This window comes from Palaemon carinicauda, chromosome 1, assembly GCF_036898095.1.
Source record: "Palaemon carinicauda isolate YSFRI2023 chromosome 1, ASM3689809v2, whole genome shotgun sequence".
Classification (NCBI taxonomy): Eukaryota; Metazoa; Arthropoda; class Malacostraca; order Decapoda; family Palaemonidae; genus Palaemon; species Palaemon carinicauda.
Genome location: NC_090725.1, coordinates 204,654,254 through 204,672,403, shown reverse-complemented (window position 1 = coordinate 204,672,403; position 18,150 = coordinate 204,654,254). Strand labels below are relative to the sequence as shown.

The 18,150-nt window shown below is 45.3% G+C and overlaps 1 protein-coding gene across 3 annotated transcripts in view; it reads right to left on the bottom strand.

Moving 5' to 3' along the window:
* LOC137653597 (endoribonuclease Dicer-like) overlaps positions 1 to 18,150 on the bottom strand; it is a 617,521-nt gene that overhangs the window by 412,524 nt on the left and 186,847 nt on the right. For all 3 annotated transcript variants that reach the window (XM_068387145.1, XM_068387137.1, XM_068387151.1), the window contains exon 3: positions 1,879 to 2,019. In XM_068387145.1, coding sequence (XP_068243246.1) covers positions 1,879 to 2,019 — 141 coding nt within the window. The remainder of the gene's footprint in view (positions 1 to 1,878; positions 2,020 to 18,150) is intronic.

The window sequence follows — 18,150 nt, the reverse complement described above, 5'->3', positions numbered from 1 at the left end:
GAACCTACGGAAGGTCACTGACATATCGAGTTAATTTTTTTATGGCTAAACCAGTTTGTGCCTAATCATAACTCCTACAAAAAGGATGAAGATTTGTATTTTTGCAGGAACAGAAAAGAGTTTACAATTAAAATCCTGTTAAATCAGTACAGTAATTGGAAAAACACATGAAATGCTCATGACACTTTTCTACAATAAAACAAATATTTAAATGACAAAGGATTAAAACGAGTCAACAAAACACATTCTCAAATGCAGCACAATAGAAGTACAGTAATACTTCTGACACCGAATGCCCCAACCCTAAAAAAAAAAAAAATTCTAACATTTTTTTGTCCAGGAGAATGAACAACTTGAAAGAATCTGTAAGGGTTACCATAATTAGCCAAGGAAAAAGGCATGTCTGAGACAAAGACGACTAACTCAGATTACGAGCATCTTTCACTCGGTTCAGTCCTACCAAACCTTGTTCCATTAACATTTTGCTAATTTCACTTCTTTTTACAGTCTTTAGTGTTTGTTATCCATACAGAATGGTTCTTAAGAAGGTTATTAGTAGCAGTGACATCCCAAAAAGGAAGGCTTCATAAACCACCATGTAAACAAGAAAGGAGGTAATTAGAAAGACAGAAAGAGGTGTCTTTGAGACTGACATTTCCAAAGAATATGATCTACCAAAATGACCAATCTGCAAGGTTTTGGAAAATGAAGAAGTAATTAAAGAAGCAAATGTAGCTAAAGGATTGTCATCTCTATCTAAGAAAACAAACCAGAAAAAAGTTGAGAAATTGCTATCAATTCAGATAAATCAAAATTATTTAGTGTGTGATGGCATTTCAGTGACAATCATAAATGAAAAGGCAAAGCAGATACATTCAGACATTGTTAAATAGGCCACAAAAATAAGTGATGAGGCAGATTTCAGTGAAAATTTTAGGACTGGCCAAGGGTGGTTTAATAAAATCTAAAAGAAGTTGCGTACATAATGTTGTAACGCATGAGGAGCTACCAATTCAGACAGTATCTAAGACACTGTATCTGATGGGAAATGTGTTGGGGAAAAAATATCATAAGGATAAGCCCGTGGCCAGGAGAAAGGGCATTTTTTTTTAATAATTATGCATTAAGTCATTTCAGAGACCTCATAAAAGGGAGGAAGAGACAAAACTCTCTTGATCAGGTATTAGTAAAAAGGCCATCAACTGCATTACAGTTAATGCCAGAAAAGAAGCACAAAAGAGAAATAACCCTAGAGGGACAGTTACCCAAAGTGTTTATGGATGGAGACTCCCCTTCCAAGTAGCATCAACACTTCCTCCTCTTTCCCTCTTCACCACCTTCCCCTCCAGTCCTCCACTCTCCATACCACAGATAAAGTAAAGTTCAATGTTCATTAATTCCACATCTATTCCTTTATTCTATCTACTATAACTTTTTCTTCTTTGTAATGCCTTTGTGTATTGTTGTACTGTATTTTAATATTGTACACTGTTAAAAACTGGCCCACAATAGGAGCATCCTTGGGTGGTGAACCAATTACTGTTATGCTAATTATTGATTCGGCATTCAAACTTGGTTTTGGAGTTAATTAAGTTCGACCTCTGAGGTACTATTGTTTTATAAAATAAACTAAAAGTCTAAACAGTATGCAAGAGTTATCAATGAAGAGCAAAGTAAAAATGAAAAGATCTGAATACTATTCAGGTGTACTCTAGTCATAGCAGGCTAACTTACATCCAGATCTGAATACAGCTGGTTAATCAGAATTCAACACTGGTGTATGTTGTCAATTATCTTTAACACCTACAAATCATGCCTCTCTTATATGGCAATGTCTAAAATGCTTACATCAAACTAACTTTAAAATGTATTCCTTACCTCATCTGCAAACTCTTTAATAAGCAAAACGGCAATGAAGGTTTTTCCAGATCCAGTACCAAGCACTAATATGGAGTTCTGTTTCCTTGCACACTTGAAGAGCTCAATTTGATAAGCACGAGGTGTAAACTGCGCATTAACCTGAAATATTGTTAATCAAAGCATTTGGTATTTTCCAAGATTAATGGTGTAAAAGGATACCTATACTCTTCTACAAACTAAATTAAAGAGATATTTTTAGAATTCTATCTTGTAAAAGGAAAAACTATTGAGAGTGCTATTCATTAGTACAGACAATAGAGTATTTAAAGTCAGAGGTACCGTATCAGAGAATTAAACATAGACTACAGAAATAAAAAACATAATTTTCAAATTTAAATATGACAAATTCGTATATAATTTGTATTTTTCCTAACTATACAAACCTTCGCTATTTAACGGAAAAATCTATTTTTGGGCGAGATAGCCATGTCGTCCTGAAGGAAGTTCCTAATAGTAGCTTCCTAAAGGAAATATGTACTACAGTGATATTCCCAGTGAATTCACCTTTAGGTCTCCAGAATTCTAACTATGGCACAAATATCCTTAAAATTTCTCTCAAGGATATCGCACAATATCAGGGATATATTCTTGACACCCCACATAGCAATCTTCACCTCGAATAGCGTTAACACTTCGAGAGCTAAAGTGGCAAAAATAGAAGGGGAGCCGTATCAAGGTTACATACTTCCCATACTGCTACTGCGTATCAAGATGGCGCCACATCCAAGATGAAGGACATTCCTTGTAGCGTTGAGCATGGTGCTACAGATATAGTAGTTTCGAAAGGGATTCTGCGAAGAACGGTCTCACGGATTGTATATATTGTCGGAACAATATCAGTGTCCATTATATCCATTGCTTGTAAGCAAAAAATGATATGAGGTTTACTTACATGAGTAAGTCAAAGAACTCTGGCATCTTAAATATGCAAACTGCCAGGAAAATTAGGACGCAATTACATTCTAATAGACATTTATTTCTAATAAATGACTAAATGAAATAACAAGTGAAACGAATGTAACATGATAAAGGAATTATACATGCGACGTATACAGAAATTATTTTCCCTTTTGAAAGGGAAGAAATGATGAGTGCCAATCTAAGACTGAAGAAAAATTTTTAATAAATTTTTCCTTTATAATTTCTGTAAATGTTGTATCCTATCAACACTGTGTACTACGTACACACGGCACAAGTGTTATCTGTATAATTCCACACCTGAGATTTTGAACAGATTTAGAGTCACCATGGTACACTCATTTAAAGGGTATCACACCAAAGTGTTGACATCTTTTCCCTTTAATTGATAGTCCCATTCAATTAACTGTTCATCGCAGTAATTAGACGACAGGTTTAAATACACTACCTGCCGCCACCTCATAATGCTTCAGTTCATGGACCTGCTTAGCATAATGTTTGTAGAACACTGAATGATTTCAATCCAGTATATGAGCGAAGACACTCAAAGTCCATATACTGAAAAAAGTTCAGTGAAGAGGCAATTTTCCTCGGATCATGACCTGTCAGTAGGTGAGCTTCGCCCTCAGTTGTTTTAGGGATAAGTTTGATCCAGAGGTTTCTCCTCTAGAGAGCTGTCCTCCCCTGAAGTCTGAAGTTCTACAAAGATAGACGTTTAGACACTCTACAGGACATAGAGACATATCTTCCTTTAGAGGGCAGATTCTCCAGGGACCCCACCTCTTAGTGGGTAGCTCGTTCTTAGTGAGAGAGGTTGGATCAGGAAAGAGATTCAGTTATCCCGCTTCTGTGAACTGAATGTGGCCCTCATTTCTAGATAGGGCTACTATTTCGCTTACTCTAGCCCCAGAGGCTACAGCGAACAGAAAAATAACCTTTTGGGTTAGATCCTTGAGGGAACAATCTTCATTGTTCACAGATGAGGCATAATGTAGGACCTTGTCCAAAGACCAAGAGATGGGCTTTGGAGGTGCTGCAGGCCTAAGCCTTGCACATGCCTTCGGAATCTTATTAAAGATTTCATTCGGCAGATCCACTTAAAGGCATATAGAAGAGGTCTAGTCGAGGCTGACTTGCAGGTAGTTATCGTGTTGGTTGCCAGACCTTGATTATGAAGGTGGACAAAGAAGGACAGACAGAAGTTCATTGAAATTTCTCTTGGTCCTTTTGCTTTTACAAAAGCAACCCACTTTTGCCAAGATGACTCATACTATCTTCTAGTTGACTTAGACTTGTATTCTTCTAAGAATTCTATATTGCCTTCTGAGATCCCAAATCTTTTCCTAACCGCTAGGGCAAGAAAATCATGAAATGAAGGGTTTGGGCTCTGTGATAAATCGAAGGCAATTAACTTCAGAACCCTCTGAGATAGTACTGGGTTCAGTCCTGGGGCCAGCCTCAGCCTCAGTTCCTTCACTAAAGGGAACCAGTTGCTCTTGGGCTACTTGGGAACCACCAAAGCTACTCCTCCCTGGAAGGATCTCAGCATGTTGAGGACCTTCAGCAGGAAATTGGATGGGATGAACAGGAATTCCTGAGTCCATCCCTTCCATACTAGAGACATGGTGTCTGTTATCTCCTATAGAGGATCCTCGTATGGGGCTACATATCGAGGTAGTTTCGTGATGACGCTCATTACGAAGAGGTCGATCTGCAGCTCGGGGACTTGTTCCCATCTGGGAGAGAATAGGTCAGCATCTATGGACCATTCTAACTCTACCGGCTTAAGCCCGAGTAGAGCATCCGCTGTCACATTGCAGATTGATTGTACGTGAACTGCTGATAGATGCCATTCTTTTAGGCAAAGGACTGCTAACATCACCTAAACTACATGAGACACTCTCTAGCCTTGTCGGTTCCGACGTCTCATTATCACTTCGATGTCCCACATCAGCCTGAGGAGGTCTGATCTGCGTGGAGAGTTTCCCCAACCACGACAGGACTAACATGGCCTTAGATAGAAATGACAGTCCCTTGGATTTTCCTCAGATGGGAGTGAACACCCCATTCTTCCGACTAGGCATCCATGCGGATGATCTTCAATAGTCGAGGTAGTTGCAAGGGCACGGTCTTCAATAGGCTTTTGGCCTTTGACGATTGTTAAGGAAGCGATTAAAGAAAGACCGATATCGCTCCTTTTAGATCTCTTCGAGCATTTGATGCGTATCTTCTCCAGACTATTAACGCATCTTTCAGCTGTGCTCTTAGCACTGCGTCTGTCACTATTGCAAACTGGAGAGAGTTCAGAACTTCCCTGTTAGTGTCTTGGAATCCTGACTGATTACCAGTCTCTTGACCGACCCTGTGATCTCCTTTTACATCCTTAAGGGAAAGGAGACCCGGTGTGACCTCAGATTTCAATGGTTTTTTAACCATTGAAGCCTTTGAGCTGGAGATAATAGACTTCTTGAAGCTGATTTTGCATCCCCGATGTTCCAGGAACTGGATCACTTCCTTGGATGCTCATAGACCAGCCACTTCGGGTGCTGCCCACACCACCCTTTCATCCAGGTACTTTGTTACCTGAACCATTTCTAGGCTTGGTTTTTGCGTGACTGTGTCCGCCAATTCCGTGGAGATACTTAGGACTGTCTTTAGTCCGACAAGTTTCTTTCCTAGGACATAAGTTATCCTCTGTAACTTTAATCCTAGGTAGGAGGAGAGGGGGCGACTGACTGGAAGCTGCCCATAGGCATCTTTCAGGTCTGACAAGACTGTGAACACCCCTTATTGAAATAAGGTCCTTATGTTCAGGAGGATTAACATTCTGAACTTGCTGTTTTATTTGAACTTGTTGAGTGGCAACAGGTCCTTCTTGAGAACACCAAACAGCCTTCCCTGGAATTCGATGGACTATACTTTCCTTACCACTTGTATGCTCTAGAGCTCTAAGGTATACTCTTCCAGGATGGAATTGGAGTGTAGGAAGAGTTGAGGAAATGATGGTGGAGGCATGTCTATTTTCCATCCTAGTCCCATCTTGATTAGGCCTTGGACCCAAGGATCGAAGGTCCAGCGATCCTGAAAGAACCTCCCTCCAACCAGAGGCACCTCTTTGCTTTGACTGATCAGGAGGTTTACCTCTTTGACCACCTGCCTGTGGCACCGCAGTCATCGAAACTGTGGGATGTTGTTGAACAGCCCGAGGAAAATTTCTAGACTTTTCTGTCTTCCTTTTAGGTTGGGGACCCACATCCGTGGAAGACTTTCTCTTTGAAGAGATGCCGCACTTCTGGAGAAGTCCGGTATTCTCCGTGGTGGCTTTCTTTATCACCTCTCTGACTACCTCGTTTGGAAAGAGGTCTCTACCCCAGATGTTGGAAGATATCAGCTTCCTGGTTTCATGTTTCACTGTTGCGGCAGCTAAATCAAACTCCCTACAGGCTCTCCTAGCCTTCATAAAGGCATAAAGGTCTTTTACTAAGGTAGCCATATGCATTTTGGACAAGACCATGAGCATGTCTGGGGTACTTTGATAGGCTGAACCCAACTCTATGCAGTTCTGTAGGGATAGGGAGGCTGCAAGTCTCTCCTTTGTCCCTCGTTCCTTGCACAAAAGAAACTCAGAAAGGTTAGGGAGATTCTCGCTAAACTGTCGTCTAGCGACATCCGCGTCTAGTTTCCCTACTGAAAAGGTCAAGTGGACTTCCTTCCAATCCTTCTCCTGCATGGAAAAGGCTGGTGACAGAGGCTTGCACTCCAAGTGCAGGACATGGTTTGCCTGCCTACACTGCCTTGGCAACAGATTTCAATGCCTTCCACGTAAAGGGGAATGATATTGAAGCAGGAGAAGAAAGGTAGGGTGTCTGTTACTTCGTGTGAACACTTTCAACACCGAAAACCCGCCTTTCTCAGGCTATTTGACAAGATAGCCTGTGCCTTATCATGGTCGAGAATCATGACCTCCTTCAGTTCCATTTCTTTTCCTGACGTTGGTTCATGCTTCAGTCGAATGAAGCAATTAGGGAAAGCGTTTAAGCTTGGCCAAAACTGGATTTCGTCTAAAGGAACAGCACCAATCTTCTCCGAGATGTAGAGTTTGCCGTCTAAAATCGGCATAAGCTCTGCATACCTCCAGGAATTGGTTTCGGAGCATGTCGTAAGGTCTTGGTCTCTAGGTCGTTTGAATGACCCTTGGGGAGCGACAAGTGGAGCTTCACAGAGCTCTATCTTGAATTTCGCTTCCTCCTTTTAGCCTAGTATGCAAAAGTTTTCCAGTAGACCCTTCATATGGGCCAGTAACTGGTCCATTTTGTCTAATAGAGGGGTAGAAGGGTAAGATGTCGAGGTTGGCAGCTCTAGAGCCGGCACAGATGGAAGCAATTGCAACACAACATTGTCCACCTCTTCCCGGGAGGGCTTCCTGCCCTCTGTCCCAAAGGCTATCTGGACGCAGGGAGGTGCGAATCGTGCCTGGGGTACCACTATTTCCCTACTTGCTTTCGAGAATAGTAAGCTATGCATCCTATCATTAGGTAGGTATGGTCCCGGAGACATCTTCCGGAACCTTCTTACCCAATTGCGTAGTTTCTTACGAGCTGCATCCCTAGACTCCATCGACTTGGGATTATCAAAACCCTCGGACACTAAGGTCCGACATATATTACAAACTTGGGGGTTCCAATAATGCAGGGACTCTGAAATAATATTGCAGGGGGCATAAAACCTGCATGTATTATGACCATAAAAGTACTTACTCTTAATATTGCAGAAGAATGCATCACAGGTCATCTGTGGTTCCTCCTGTAAAGAAAGGAAAGCAGAATGAGTATACAATTGATTATCACACTGATAAGCAATATGTAAAAAACATCTTTTAACTAAAATAGCTTAGGATAGTAAGCTAAAAAGGGATAGTGGGAGACACATACTCGTGTATCCCTTGCAAGCAAATGCTGTTACCTCCCCTCAGTATTAACTATAAAGAGATTCCTTTATCAAGGCAACTCTAACGAAAGGGTTCTAACCCCTAGGAGTAGAAAAAGTGTACAATGCCACTGCCCCTTTTAATTATTTAACACTGTGGGGTAAGGATGACTGATTTCTAATCAGAGTATTGAAGGAATTCTATTCTTTCAATATAGGAACGGTCTCAGCAGAAGACCGCACAAGGGTACCCAAGATATGTCAGAAATTAACTACTGTATAATCATACTATAGTTTTCTGTTTGCAGTATATACTATATTGCAAAATACCGACTACTGTATAATTATGTATTGTAGTTCAACCAGTGTGCTGCCATTATGGCTAGCATCTGACGGCCCGGTCTAGCCGGCATGACGCCAACTGGACTAGGAAATATGAGACATATATTTGTGTATCGTACCCAGCCCATTTGCTGTGGTATTCCCTTACAATATTAAAATCATAGAGTTTCCTGATCAGGGAAACTCAAGGATAAGGGTTCTAACCTTTAATCATAGAAAGTGTACTACCACAGGCCCCTTAATTTATTTAATATTGTAAGGTAAAATGTAAACTGATTTCTAATCAGAATATTGAAGAAATTCTATTCTTTCAATATAGGATTGGTTTCAGCAAACACCTGGGCAAGGATACCCAAGATATATTGGAGGATAACTACTAGTATATATACAAAAGATTTCTATCTGCAGTATATCCTATACTGCAAATACACTGACTACTGTATAAACATATAAGGTAATTCAGCCGGCATATAGCCAGCATAGCTAGTCCCTGCCGGCACAGCCCGGCCAGCATGCTAGCTAAAAGAGAGAGAGAGAGCATGGAGTGAAGGCTGCCTTATTACTGTGTATGTATACACTAAGTAAGGATGTAAATATCTTTTTGGGCTCAAGCCATGACGTCTTGATGGAAGGTTCCTTCAGTAGCTTCCTGGGTATATTTAATTACAGTGGATATTCCAAGAGAATTAAACTAAAGGTTACCACAGAATTCTAACTTCTGGTGCGAGTACCCTAAAGGTTTCCCTCTAGGATATCGTATATCAACAGGAGACGCATGTATTAACACGCCACGTAGCTATCTACACCCCATATAGAGTTAACGCTTCTATATGGAAAGGTGGCTGAGTAACTGAGGAGCCGTTCCACAGTTACACTTATCCGTGGCTGCTTTTGGTCCTCGAGACGTAAACAAACGGGCGCCATTGCTAAATGACGTCACGTCCGTCCTCATCCTTTCGCCTGTAGCTTCTTTGCTAAGTCGGATTTTTCCCAAGTGCTTACTTTATCAGCTTACATCGCCGTTATGTCGCTACCTTCAGCCTCGCCTTCTTCTGGAAAGTTGAGTACCAGGTCCCAGTATTGTTTAAATAAGCTCTAGCCGTAAAGTAACTAATACTTTTCGTAAAATATTGTGTTTTGTGGCAGAGCTGTGCCGATACCGGACGCGCCCTTTTATGGCGCCGCTATTCATGTTGCATGCTTTATTTAGTTAGCCAGAACAGCCCTCTCCAGTCATTTAACTAATTAATATTATTAGTTATTTAGTCTTCATAACTAGGGAATCTTTATATCGTGTTTTAGCGCTCATCAGACTCGGTCGCTGTTCGACCCCATACTAGATCGCTAGCTTAGCCCCTAGGCTGGACAGCCTAGTGCTTGTTTTCATGCATGATATATACCAGTGTTCCTAAGTTAAGTTATGAAGATTGTGGCATTTCTAACATACTATTTACTGTGATGTAAGTGTTTTCGCCTTCGGGGACCATATAAGGGACAGTGTTGATTGTGTATTATCCCCTCCTAACCTAATTAAGGAACCCTTATATGCTCCCTATTCCCCCTGCTTGCGGGCATTCCCTCTGGGTAGACTTGCTTTCCCTTCTATATAGGGGAATCTCGTCTACAGCTAGAGTATTTATCGCTTCTCTGCCTACCCTAAGGGAATGACCCCCCCTTAGGGTCGTGCCTGAGATATTAGGAAGGGCCCTGCCCTTCCTCAGTTGCACCTGGTTGGGTTACTCCTTCCTCCCTGCAACTAGCGATGTGTCTTTCAAGCTTTCCTAGTCTAGGAGTTAGTCCTCCTACTCTAGGTTAAGCTCTGGGGGTTGACTCTGCCTTATTATAGTTTGAGACGGTACATTAGTACCGTTCTCGATCTGGGCTACCTATCCTAGGTTAGGGAGCGTTCTCCCTTACCTTGGTGGCCGTTCTCATGCAGAGTCTCCTCTTTAGAAAGACCCATTCTTCTCCCTCCCCACCTATCCCTTTGGTGAACTCCTCCCTTGGGTGGAGTGGTAGGGCTAACTTGTTCTCCTGCTAGCTGGCCGCTCTGGTACACTTACCCTTCATAGCGTTCTATGGGGGAAGTTGACGGCAGCGGTCCTGCCGGCGGGGGGTGCCCCCTCTTTGAGTGCTCTCTATCCCTCCCTTGGGTTACCACAGGCACCCGGCCACCTGCCGGCTCCCTGCCGCCGGATGTTAGGAGTATCCACTCCTATCATGAGTGCACTCTCTCCAGAGGGATGCCGGAGGGGTATAGGATCTTACCCCTTCCATCCCTCCTTACCTTTCTCTCTTTCTATCCTAGTGCCGGTCCTGTGCCGTCTCTTCTGCCGGCGATAACCGCCACTACCTCAGGTGACATTCTTTCATAAGATGCCTCCCCCCTTTAAGACGTCAGCCTTCCGTGTGCCGGAGGCTGCCGCCTTCCGTCGACTTACCACCGACGTCCCTCCCTTCGTTTTACCTAGTAAAAGCCGGCCGACTTTTGGAGTCTTCCACCCACATGCCGGCATTGATTGCCAGCAATCTAAGAATACAACCATTTACATATCTATCTTATGAATTGATCCAAGGCTCACCATGCCATCAGCCTTCGGCTGCCTTAGCCGCCGCCCCTGCCGACGATCCGCCGCTGTGCCAGCGGTCGCCACTATGGTATTATCCTTATAGATACTCAGTGTGTCTGCCTTGATGCCTTCCACCCTGCAGCACCGGCCTCCGGTGTGCCGTCGGTCTGCCGGCACCCTCATGAGACGTTAAGGGACATGTACCCCTTCCCTGGCTGCCGGCAACATGCCGACAGTCAATATACTGCAGCCAGATGGCTTGGCCACTTCCATATAGGTATTGTCTTACCATGCAAGATTGTGGCTATGCTGTTTGATTGCACATTACAATAATTCTAGCATACTCTGTGTATCTTAGTGCAGTCGATTGCCGGAACCTACATTTAATAAGGGGTTTATCCTATGCCCCTTCTCCCCCAGGGATTTGAGTGGTCTCAGACCCTATTACACTCTGTGGACAATTCCTGTTAAAAGCCTAGCTTGGCTCATCCATATGGATTTCCCTCATTGTGACCTTCGGGCACAAAGGAATTGTCTACGGATAAGGTTACGGTAACCGGCTGGGCGGGATTCACAAGTATGTGTCTATCTACTTCCTTTCACGCTCATTAATCTTAAACATTATTATGTTCTTATAATTAAGTTATTCTTAATTTTAGATTAAGTTATCCTTAATCTTAGAGTAATGTAAGTCATTCTTATGCCTTCCATGTAGTCATGATCTCTTTCTTTTACAGGAGGAGTATCTGAAGTGTGAGAGTAACTTCTGCGGGGTGAAGTGCCCGTACTTCTACGGGCACAAGGCGTGCCGGCCCACGCCCCCTGCGCCGCCAAGAAAGGCGACTTGAAGTATTGGGACCCGCAGAGCTGTACAGTCTGCAAAGGTCTTCTTGTCGAGGCGTTCGATGATCCTCCTTCTGCGGAGGCAAGGGACATTGCTAGGGAGAAGCTACGCAAATGGGTGCATGGCTTCCAGAAGAACGCCATTGGACCGTATCTTCCCAACGAAGACTTGAGGGCCTTGTTTTTCCCAAAAGCATCAAAAGATTCAGTGGTTCCCCGTGATCAGATCCCCACCGTCCAAATCGTCGTGGAACCTGATGTAGTCATGGCACAGTCCATGCGTGAGTGCCATCTTGATTCCGACAACGTGGAACGTATGTCGGAAGTGTCGGAAGAGATGGAGAAGAACCTCATGGGCGAGGAACTCGACTATGAGGAAGATCAGGTGGAATACCCTGATTCGGAGACCGAGGTCGCTCCTGCTCCCCCAGCAAGTCCTGCACCGTCCGAGGAACCTGTTCCTTCGACTTCTGCCACCCGGGACCCTCTTCCATCGGCCACTCAAGAGGTCTTCAAGATGCTTGAAGCCCTCATGGAAAAGAAGCTACAAGAAACTCAGGAACAATTCCGGACGAATCTCGTCAGCTTCAAACAACCGAAAAGGATCTCGGTTAAGGACCTCCCCACCTGCTCGGAAGCTAACCCATGGAGATACGCCGAGCATATGCCAATTACAACTGGCAAGATTTGCATCAGTGAAAGGGTTGGCTCTATCTTGCTGGAAGAAGTGGAGTTCTTCCCAAATTTCGAGGCTTATCCGGACTGTTACGTCCGGCTCAGGTCCGACCCAGCCTCAAAGGAGGAGACCGAACCAAAGGAAGTTATTGTGTTCAATCTCGCGAAGGCCCAAGATATGTTAGCTCAGGCAGTGAAGAGTAGGGGTTTCACTAACTCCAAGATGCCGGCGCTTAGCAAGAAGCATCCAACTTTCGTTGCGCCAAATTCTGCGACCTTCCCCTTCATCGAAAAGGCCTTCACAGCGGTCATAAAGGCAGTGGAGGAAGGGAAACCTTGCCCTGCACTGGAGGAGTGCAGACCTTTCTCCATTACTCTTCCCCTCGATGATAGGCACTGGAAAGACATCCAGTCGACCTTCACGGTAGGGAAACTGGAGCCTGATGTAGCCGGTCGTCAATTCAATGAGGACCTCCCAAGGCTGAACGATCACCTCCTTCGTAGGGATCAGGATACGAAGGAGAGACTCGCCGCGTCGCTGTCCCACCAGGTACAGCTTGAACTCATGGCCGGGGATACTAGAGTCCCGGACTTTTATATGGTCCTAGCTAAGTCGCACCTGGTGACTGTAACCAAGGACCTATATAGCTTTACTAGGGCTCGCAGAGCCTGTCGTGAATTCGTGTTTGCTAACGCGACAGTGAAACACGAACCCCGGAGACTGATTTCCTCCAATATCTGGGGCAAGTATCTCTTCCCATCTACCTTGGTGAAAGAGATAGTGGACAAAGCTGCCACGGAGAATAGGAACCTTCTCCATAAGTGGGGCATGTCCCGCAAGAGGAAGTCCTCTCAGGAAAGCTTCAAAGCCCAAACCCCAGCAACGTCAACAGAGACGACAGTTTCCAGGTCCCGCTACTCTCCAAGTGGCTACGCAGCCGCAACAGACCTTTCAGTTGGTCCCCCAACCGGTGGTGTGGCAGTCGCCGGTCTTCACCCCTGCATACAAGCAACACTCGACTACCTTTCGTCCCAGAGGTAGGGGCTCAGGCAGAGGCTCTGGCAGAGATTCTTCTCGCTGTCCCTCCAGAGGTAGGGGCTCAGGCAGAGGCTCCGGCAGAGATTCTTCTCGCTGTCCCTCCAGAGGCAGCGGAGGAAGGGGAGCTAGCGGCCGAGGTGGCAAACCCTCGGGACATCAGAAGCAATGATGTGCTTGCGGTGGGAGGAAGACTCCGCCAAATCCAGGATCGTTGGACCTTTGATCCCTGGGCACACAGCATCGTCAAGAAGGGAATGGGCTGGAGCTGGACTCAACCACCCCAGCCTTCCAGCAATTCTTCCAACAGTCAACCCCCCCCCCCCTGGAAGAATATGTCCTGGAACTCTTGAACAAGAAGGTGATCAGGAGGGTAAAGTCAACCAGGTTCCAAGAGAGACTCTTTTGCGTTCCCAAGAAAGACTCCGACAAACTCAGAGTCATTCTAGACTTATCCCCTCTCAACAAGTTCATTGCGAACAACAAATTCAAGATGCTGACTCTGCAACAAATAAGGACCCTTCTGCCTCAAAGGGCCTACTCGGTCCCCATAGACCTGGCGGATGCCTACTGGCACATCCCAATGAATCATTACGCTTCCTCCTACCTAGGATTTCGACTCCAAAGGAAAAGTTACGCCTTCAGGGCCATGCCCTTCGGGCTCAACGTGGCTCCACAGATCTTCACCAAGCTGGCAGACGCAATCGTCCAACAGCTACGTCTTCAAGGCGTCCAAGTGATGGCCTACCTAGACGACTGGTTAGTCTGGTAGACATCGCCCGAAGATTGTGTGAGAGCCTGCAACAGTCACCCAGTTCCTAGAGCATCTGGGCTTCAAGATAAACGCCGAGAAATCTCGCCTCTCTCCAGCTCAGAAGTTCCAACGGTTGGGAATCCATTGGGATCTTCAGTCACACCGCCTTTCCATCCCACAGAAGAAAAGGAAGGAAATAGCAGGGTCTGTCAGAAGGCTTCTAAAATCCAAACGGATCTCAAGACGACAGCAGGAACAAGTCCTCGGCTCTCTACAGTTCGCCTCTGTGACAAACCCAGTGCTTCGTGCACAGCTAAAGGACGCCACGGGAGTCTGGAGACGTTTCGCATCCATCGCTCGAAGAGACCTCAAGAGACGGCTTCCAAACAGACTTTGCTTACTCTTAAAGCCGTGGTCAGAAGCAAACGCCCTGAAAAGGTCCATTCCTCTTCAACACCCGCCTCCATCGATCAACATCCACACGGACGCTTCACTGGAGGGTTGGGGAGGTCACTCCCACCAACAACAGGTTCAAGGAACATGGTCTCCCCTATTCAAGACATTCCACATCAACATCTTGGAGGCCATGGCGGTTCTTCTCACCCTGAAGAAACTCTCCCCGCCTCCCTCGATCCACATTCGTCTGACTCTGGACAACTCGGTGGTAGTCAGATGTCTCAATTGTCAGGGCTCGAGATCGCCCCAGATAAATCAGGTACTTCTTCCGATCTTTCATTTGGCAGAAAAGAAGAAATGACACCTTGTCTGCAGTTCACCTACAAGGATTCCGCAACGTGACGGCGGACGCTCTATCAAGGACAAGCCCAATAGAGTCGGAATGGTCTCTAGACGCAAGGTCATTCTCCTTCATCTCTCACCAAGTCCCGGAACTTCAGATCGATCTCTTCACGACGAGCGACAACAATCAACTTCCTCGATATGTGGCTCCGTACAAGGACCCCAAGGCAGAAGCAGTGGATGCCATGTCACTGGATTGGAACAGATGGTCCAGGATATACCTGTTCCCCCCTCCCAATCTTCTGCTGAAAGTCCTCTCCAAACTGAGAGTCTTCAAAGGGACAGCGGCCCTAGTGGCTCCCAAGTGGCTCCGGAGCAATTGGTACCCCCTGGTCCTGGAGCTGCAGCCCACGCTGATTCCCCTACCTGGTCCAGTACAGAAGTCGACTGTCTTCGCTTCATCACTGAAAGTCAGGGACCTTCATCTCATGATTTTCTCTCCTTAGCCGCAAAGAAAAGGTTTGGGATCTCGAAGAAAAGTCTAGACTTCCTCGAGGAATACAAGACTGAATCTACCAGACGCCAATACGAATCTTCCTGGAGAAAGTGGGCCTCTTTCGTCAAGGCAAAAAATCCTACGGAAATCACCATTGATTTTTGTATGTCCTTCTTCATTCACCTTCATGGACAAGGCTTAGCGGCCAACACGATTTCCACCTGCAAATCGGCCTTGACTAGACCACTTCTATACGCCTTCCAGATTGATCTGTCCAGTGATATCTTCAATAAACTGCCAAAGGCATGCGCTAGACTACGCCCAGCACCCCCACCAAAACCTATCTCCTGGTCCCTGGACAAGGTGCTCCATTTTGCTTCTAGCCTGGACAACGATTCGTGCCCTCTGAAAGACTTGACTCAAAAAGTTATATTCCTCTTTGCTCTCACCTCAGGAGCCCGAGTCAGTGAAATAGTGGCATTATCAAGAGAAGAGGGTCATATCCTGTTCGCAGAGACAGAAGAGCTTACCCTCTTCCCTTACCCTACGTTTCTCGCTAAGAATGAACTACCCACCAAGAGATGGGGCCCTTGGAGAATCTGCCCCCTGAAGGAGGATGTCTCTCTATGCCCAGTGGAGAGTCTAAGGTCTATCTTCGAAGAACTTCAGACTTCAGTGGAGGACAACTCTTCAAAGGAGAAACATCGGGTAGCGACCTGCCACTGAAACAACTAAGAGCGAAAATCACATACTTCATTCGCAGAGCGGATCCTGACAGTACACCCGCAGGTCACGATCCTAGAAAAGTCGCTTCTTCTCTGAGCTTCTTCCAGAGTATGGATTTCAAAAGCCTCAAGAGCTTTACAGGCTGGAAATCATCGCGCGTTTTCTTCAAGCACTACGCAAAACAAGTGCACGAAGTTAAGCATTTCGTGGTAGCCGCAGGTAGTGTTATGAAACCTGCTGTTTAACTCTGCATAGAACAGTGAGTTACTTGGGACTTTAACTCTACGGGTGCCTGTGTTGACCCTTTTGTGATACATAGTGATTTAATGGACACTTAGTGTTTCTAATAGTCTGTTCTTACCAAGGTGAAATGTCATAGACTTTACATGAGTGCCACATGCTCTAGGGCATATGTGTTTTCTTTGAAAAAGACTGACGTTCCTCTGGAACTTGTGTTTCTAAAAAGTAAATTTTCTTTTCAGAATCAAGATTAAAGTCTTTATTTTCTATGTACATTATTCTTTTATTACTGTAAATAAACTCTATATTCATTATTGTAATTACTACCATAATGATCTGCAATCTTAGAAACAAAATGTCTATTTTATTCCATGTGCGTCTATCTCCGCTTCTATTCTTTATCAAGAAATATACGATCGTTATAGTTTCATTTACCCCTTTTTCCCTGAAAAATGAGAAGAATAATATATGTAATTATGCTATATGCTCACTCATGCCTTGATAATATTCCTATTCGAATATTAACCTTTGTTCTGTCTCCGAGACCAGATCGATCTCTCCTCCAGGGGGAATAGTAAATGTTATTTACTTAACTATGCTTGATAATATTCCTACCCGAATATTAACCTTAGTCTTGTCTCCGAGTCCAGCGTGAACTCTACGCAGGGTGAGTAGCTCTTCAATGATCGCTTCGAGATGTTCCTATTGTCCACCAGGACTTCCCTGCCAGGGGGGCAGGAAGCTAGATCATCATAGAATCTCTGGTAAGGACATGTTCTATAATACTGTTCGAAGCCCTTGGCACTTGGATTAAAAAGGGGAAAAATTCCACGATACATTAATTCTCTGGTACACTTCCATCAGGACGTCATGGCTTGAGCCCAAAAAATGGATTTTGAGCGAAGCGAAAAATCTATTTTTGGGTGAGATAGCCATCACGTCCTGATGGCCCCTCCCGTCTATTCTAGTTCAGCCTTTCAGGCCCCTCCCTGACCTGCTGTATCATGGAGATTAGCAGAAGCTGAGCTCAGGATGAGGACGGACGTGACGTCATTTAGCAATGGCGCCCGTTTGTTTACGTCTCGAGTACCAAAAGCAGCCTTGGATGAGTGTAACTGTGGAACGGCTCCCCAGTTACTCAGCCACCTTTCCATATCGAAGCGTTAGCTCTATATGGGGTGTAGATAGCTATGTGGCGTGTTAATACATGCGTCCCCTGTTGATATACGATATCCTAGAGGGAAACCTTTAGGGTACTCGCACCAGAAGTTAGAATTCTGTGATAACCTTTAGTTCAATTCTCTGGGAATATCCACTGTAGTTAAATATACCCTAGGAAGCTACTGAAGGAACCTTCCATCAGGACGTCATGGCTATCTCACCCAGAAATAGATTTTTCGCTTCGCTCAAAATCCGTTAATTTACTGCTTTCCTCCAGAAAGAAGGTTCAAATGGAAAGGGAAAATATATCATTCAGGCTTCCATCAAGCCACCAGAACCATCGCCGGTAAGGTCCGGCCGGCTAGCACCCGGCAGCACTGGTACAGTCGGCATACCACCGGCTGAGTCAGCACCTGCCTGTGCCGGTCCAGCCGGCGGTATCTAGTACCCCGGCAATAGCACTTGTGGCCGGCAGTCCAAGGGGGACTGAAGAACCTTAGTGACAGAATAGACTTCCCATCAACAGCCATCATGGCTGCCGGCAGCCGTAGGCAGCCGTCATGCCCACCAGCAGGTGACATGACTGCCAGCAGCCAGCATAGCTGCCGGCAGTTAAGTAAACATGGCCGTCAACAGTCAACATGGCCACCGGCAGCCGGCATAGTCACCAGCAGCCGTCATGGCTGCCGGCAGTGTTCCTAGCCGGCATGGCCGCCAGCCACCGACGTGGCTGCCGGCAGCCGGCATAGCCGCACACAGTCAGACAACAGCTGTTGAGTAGGAGTCCGGCAGGCGCCACAACCCA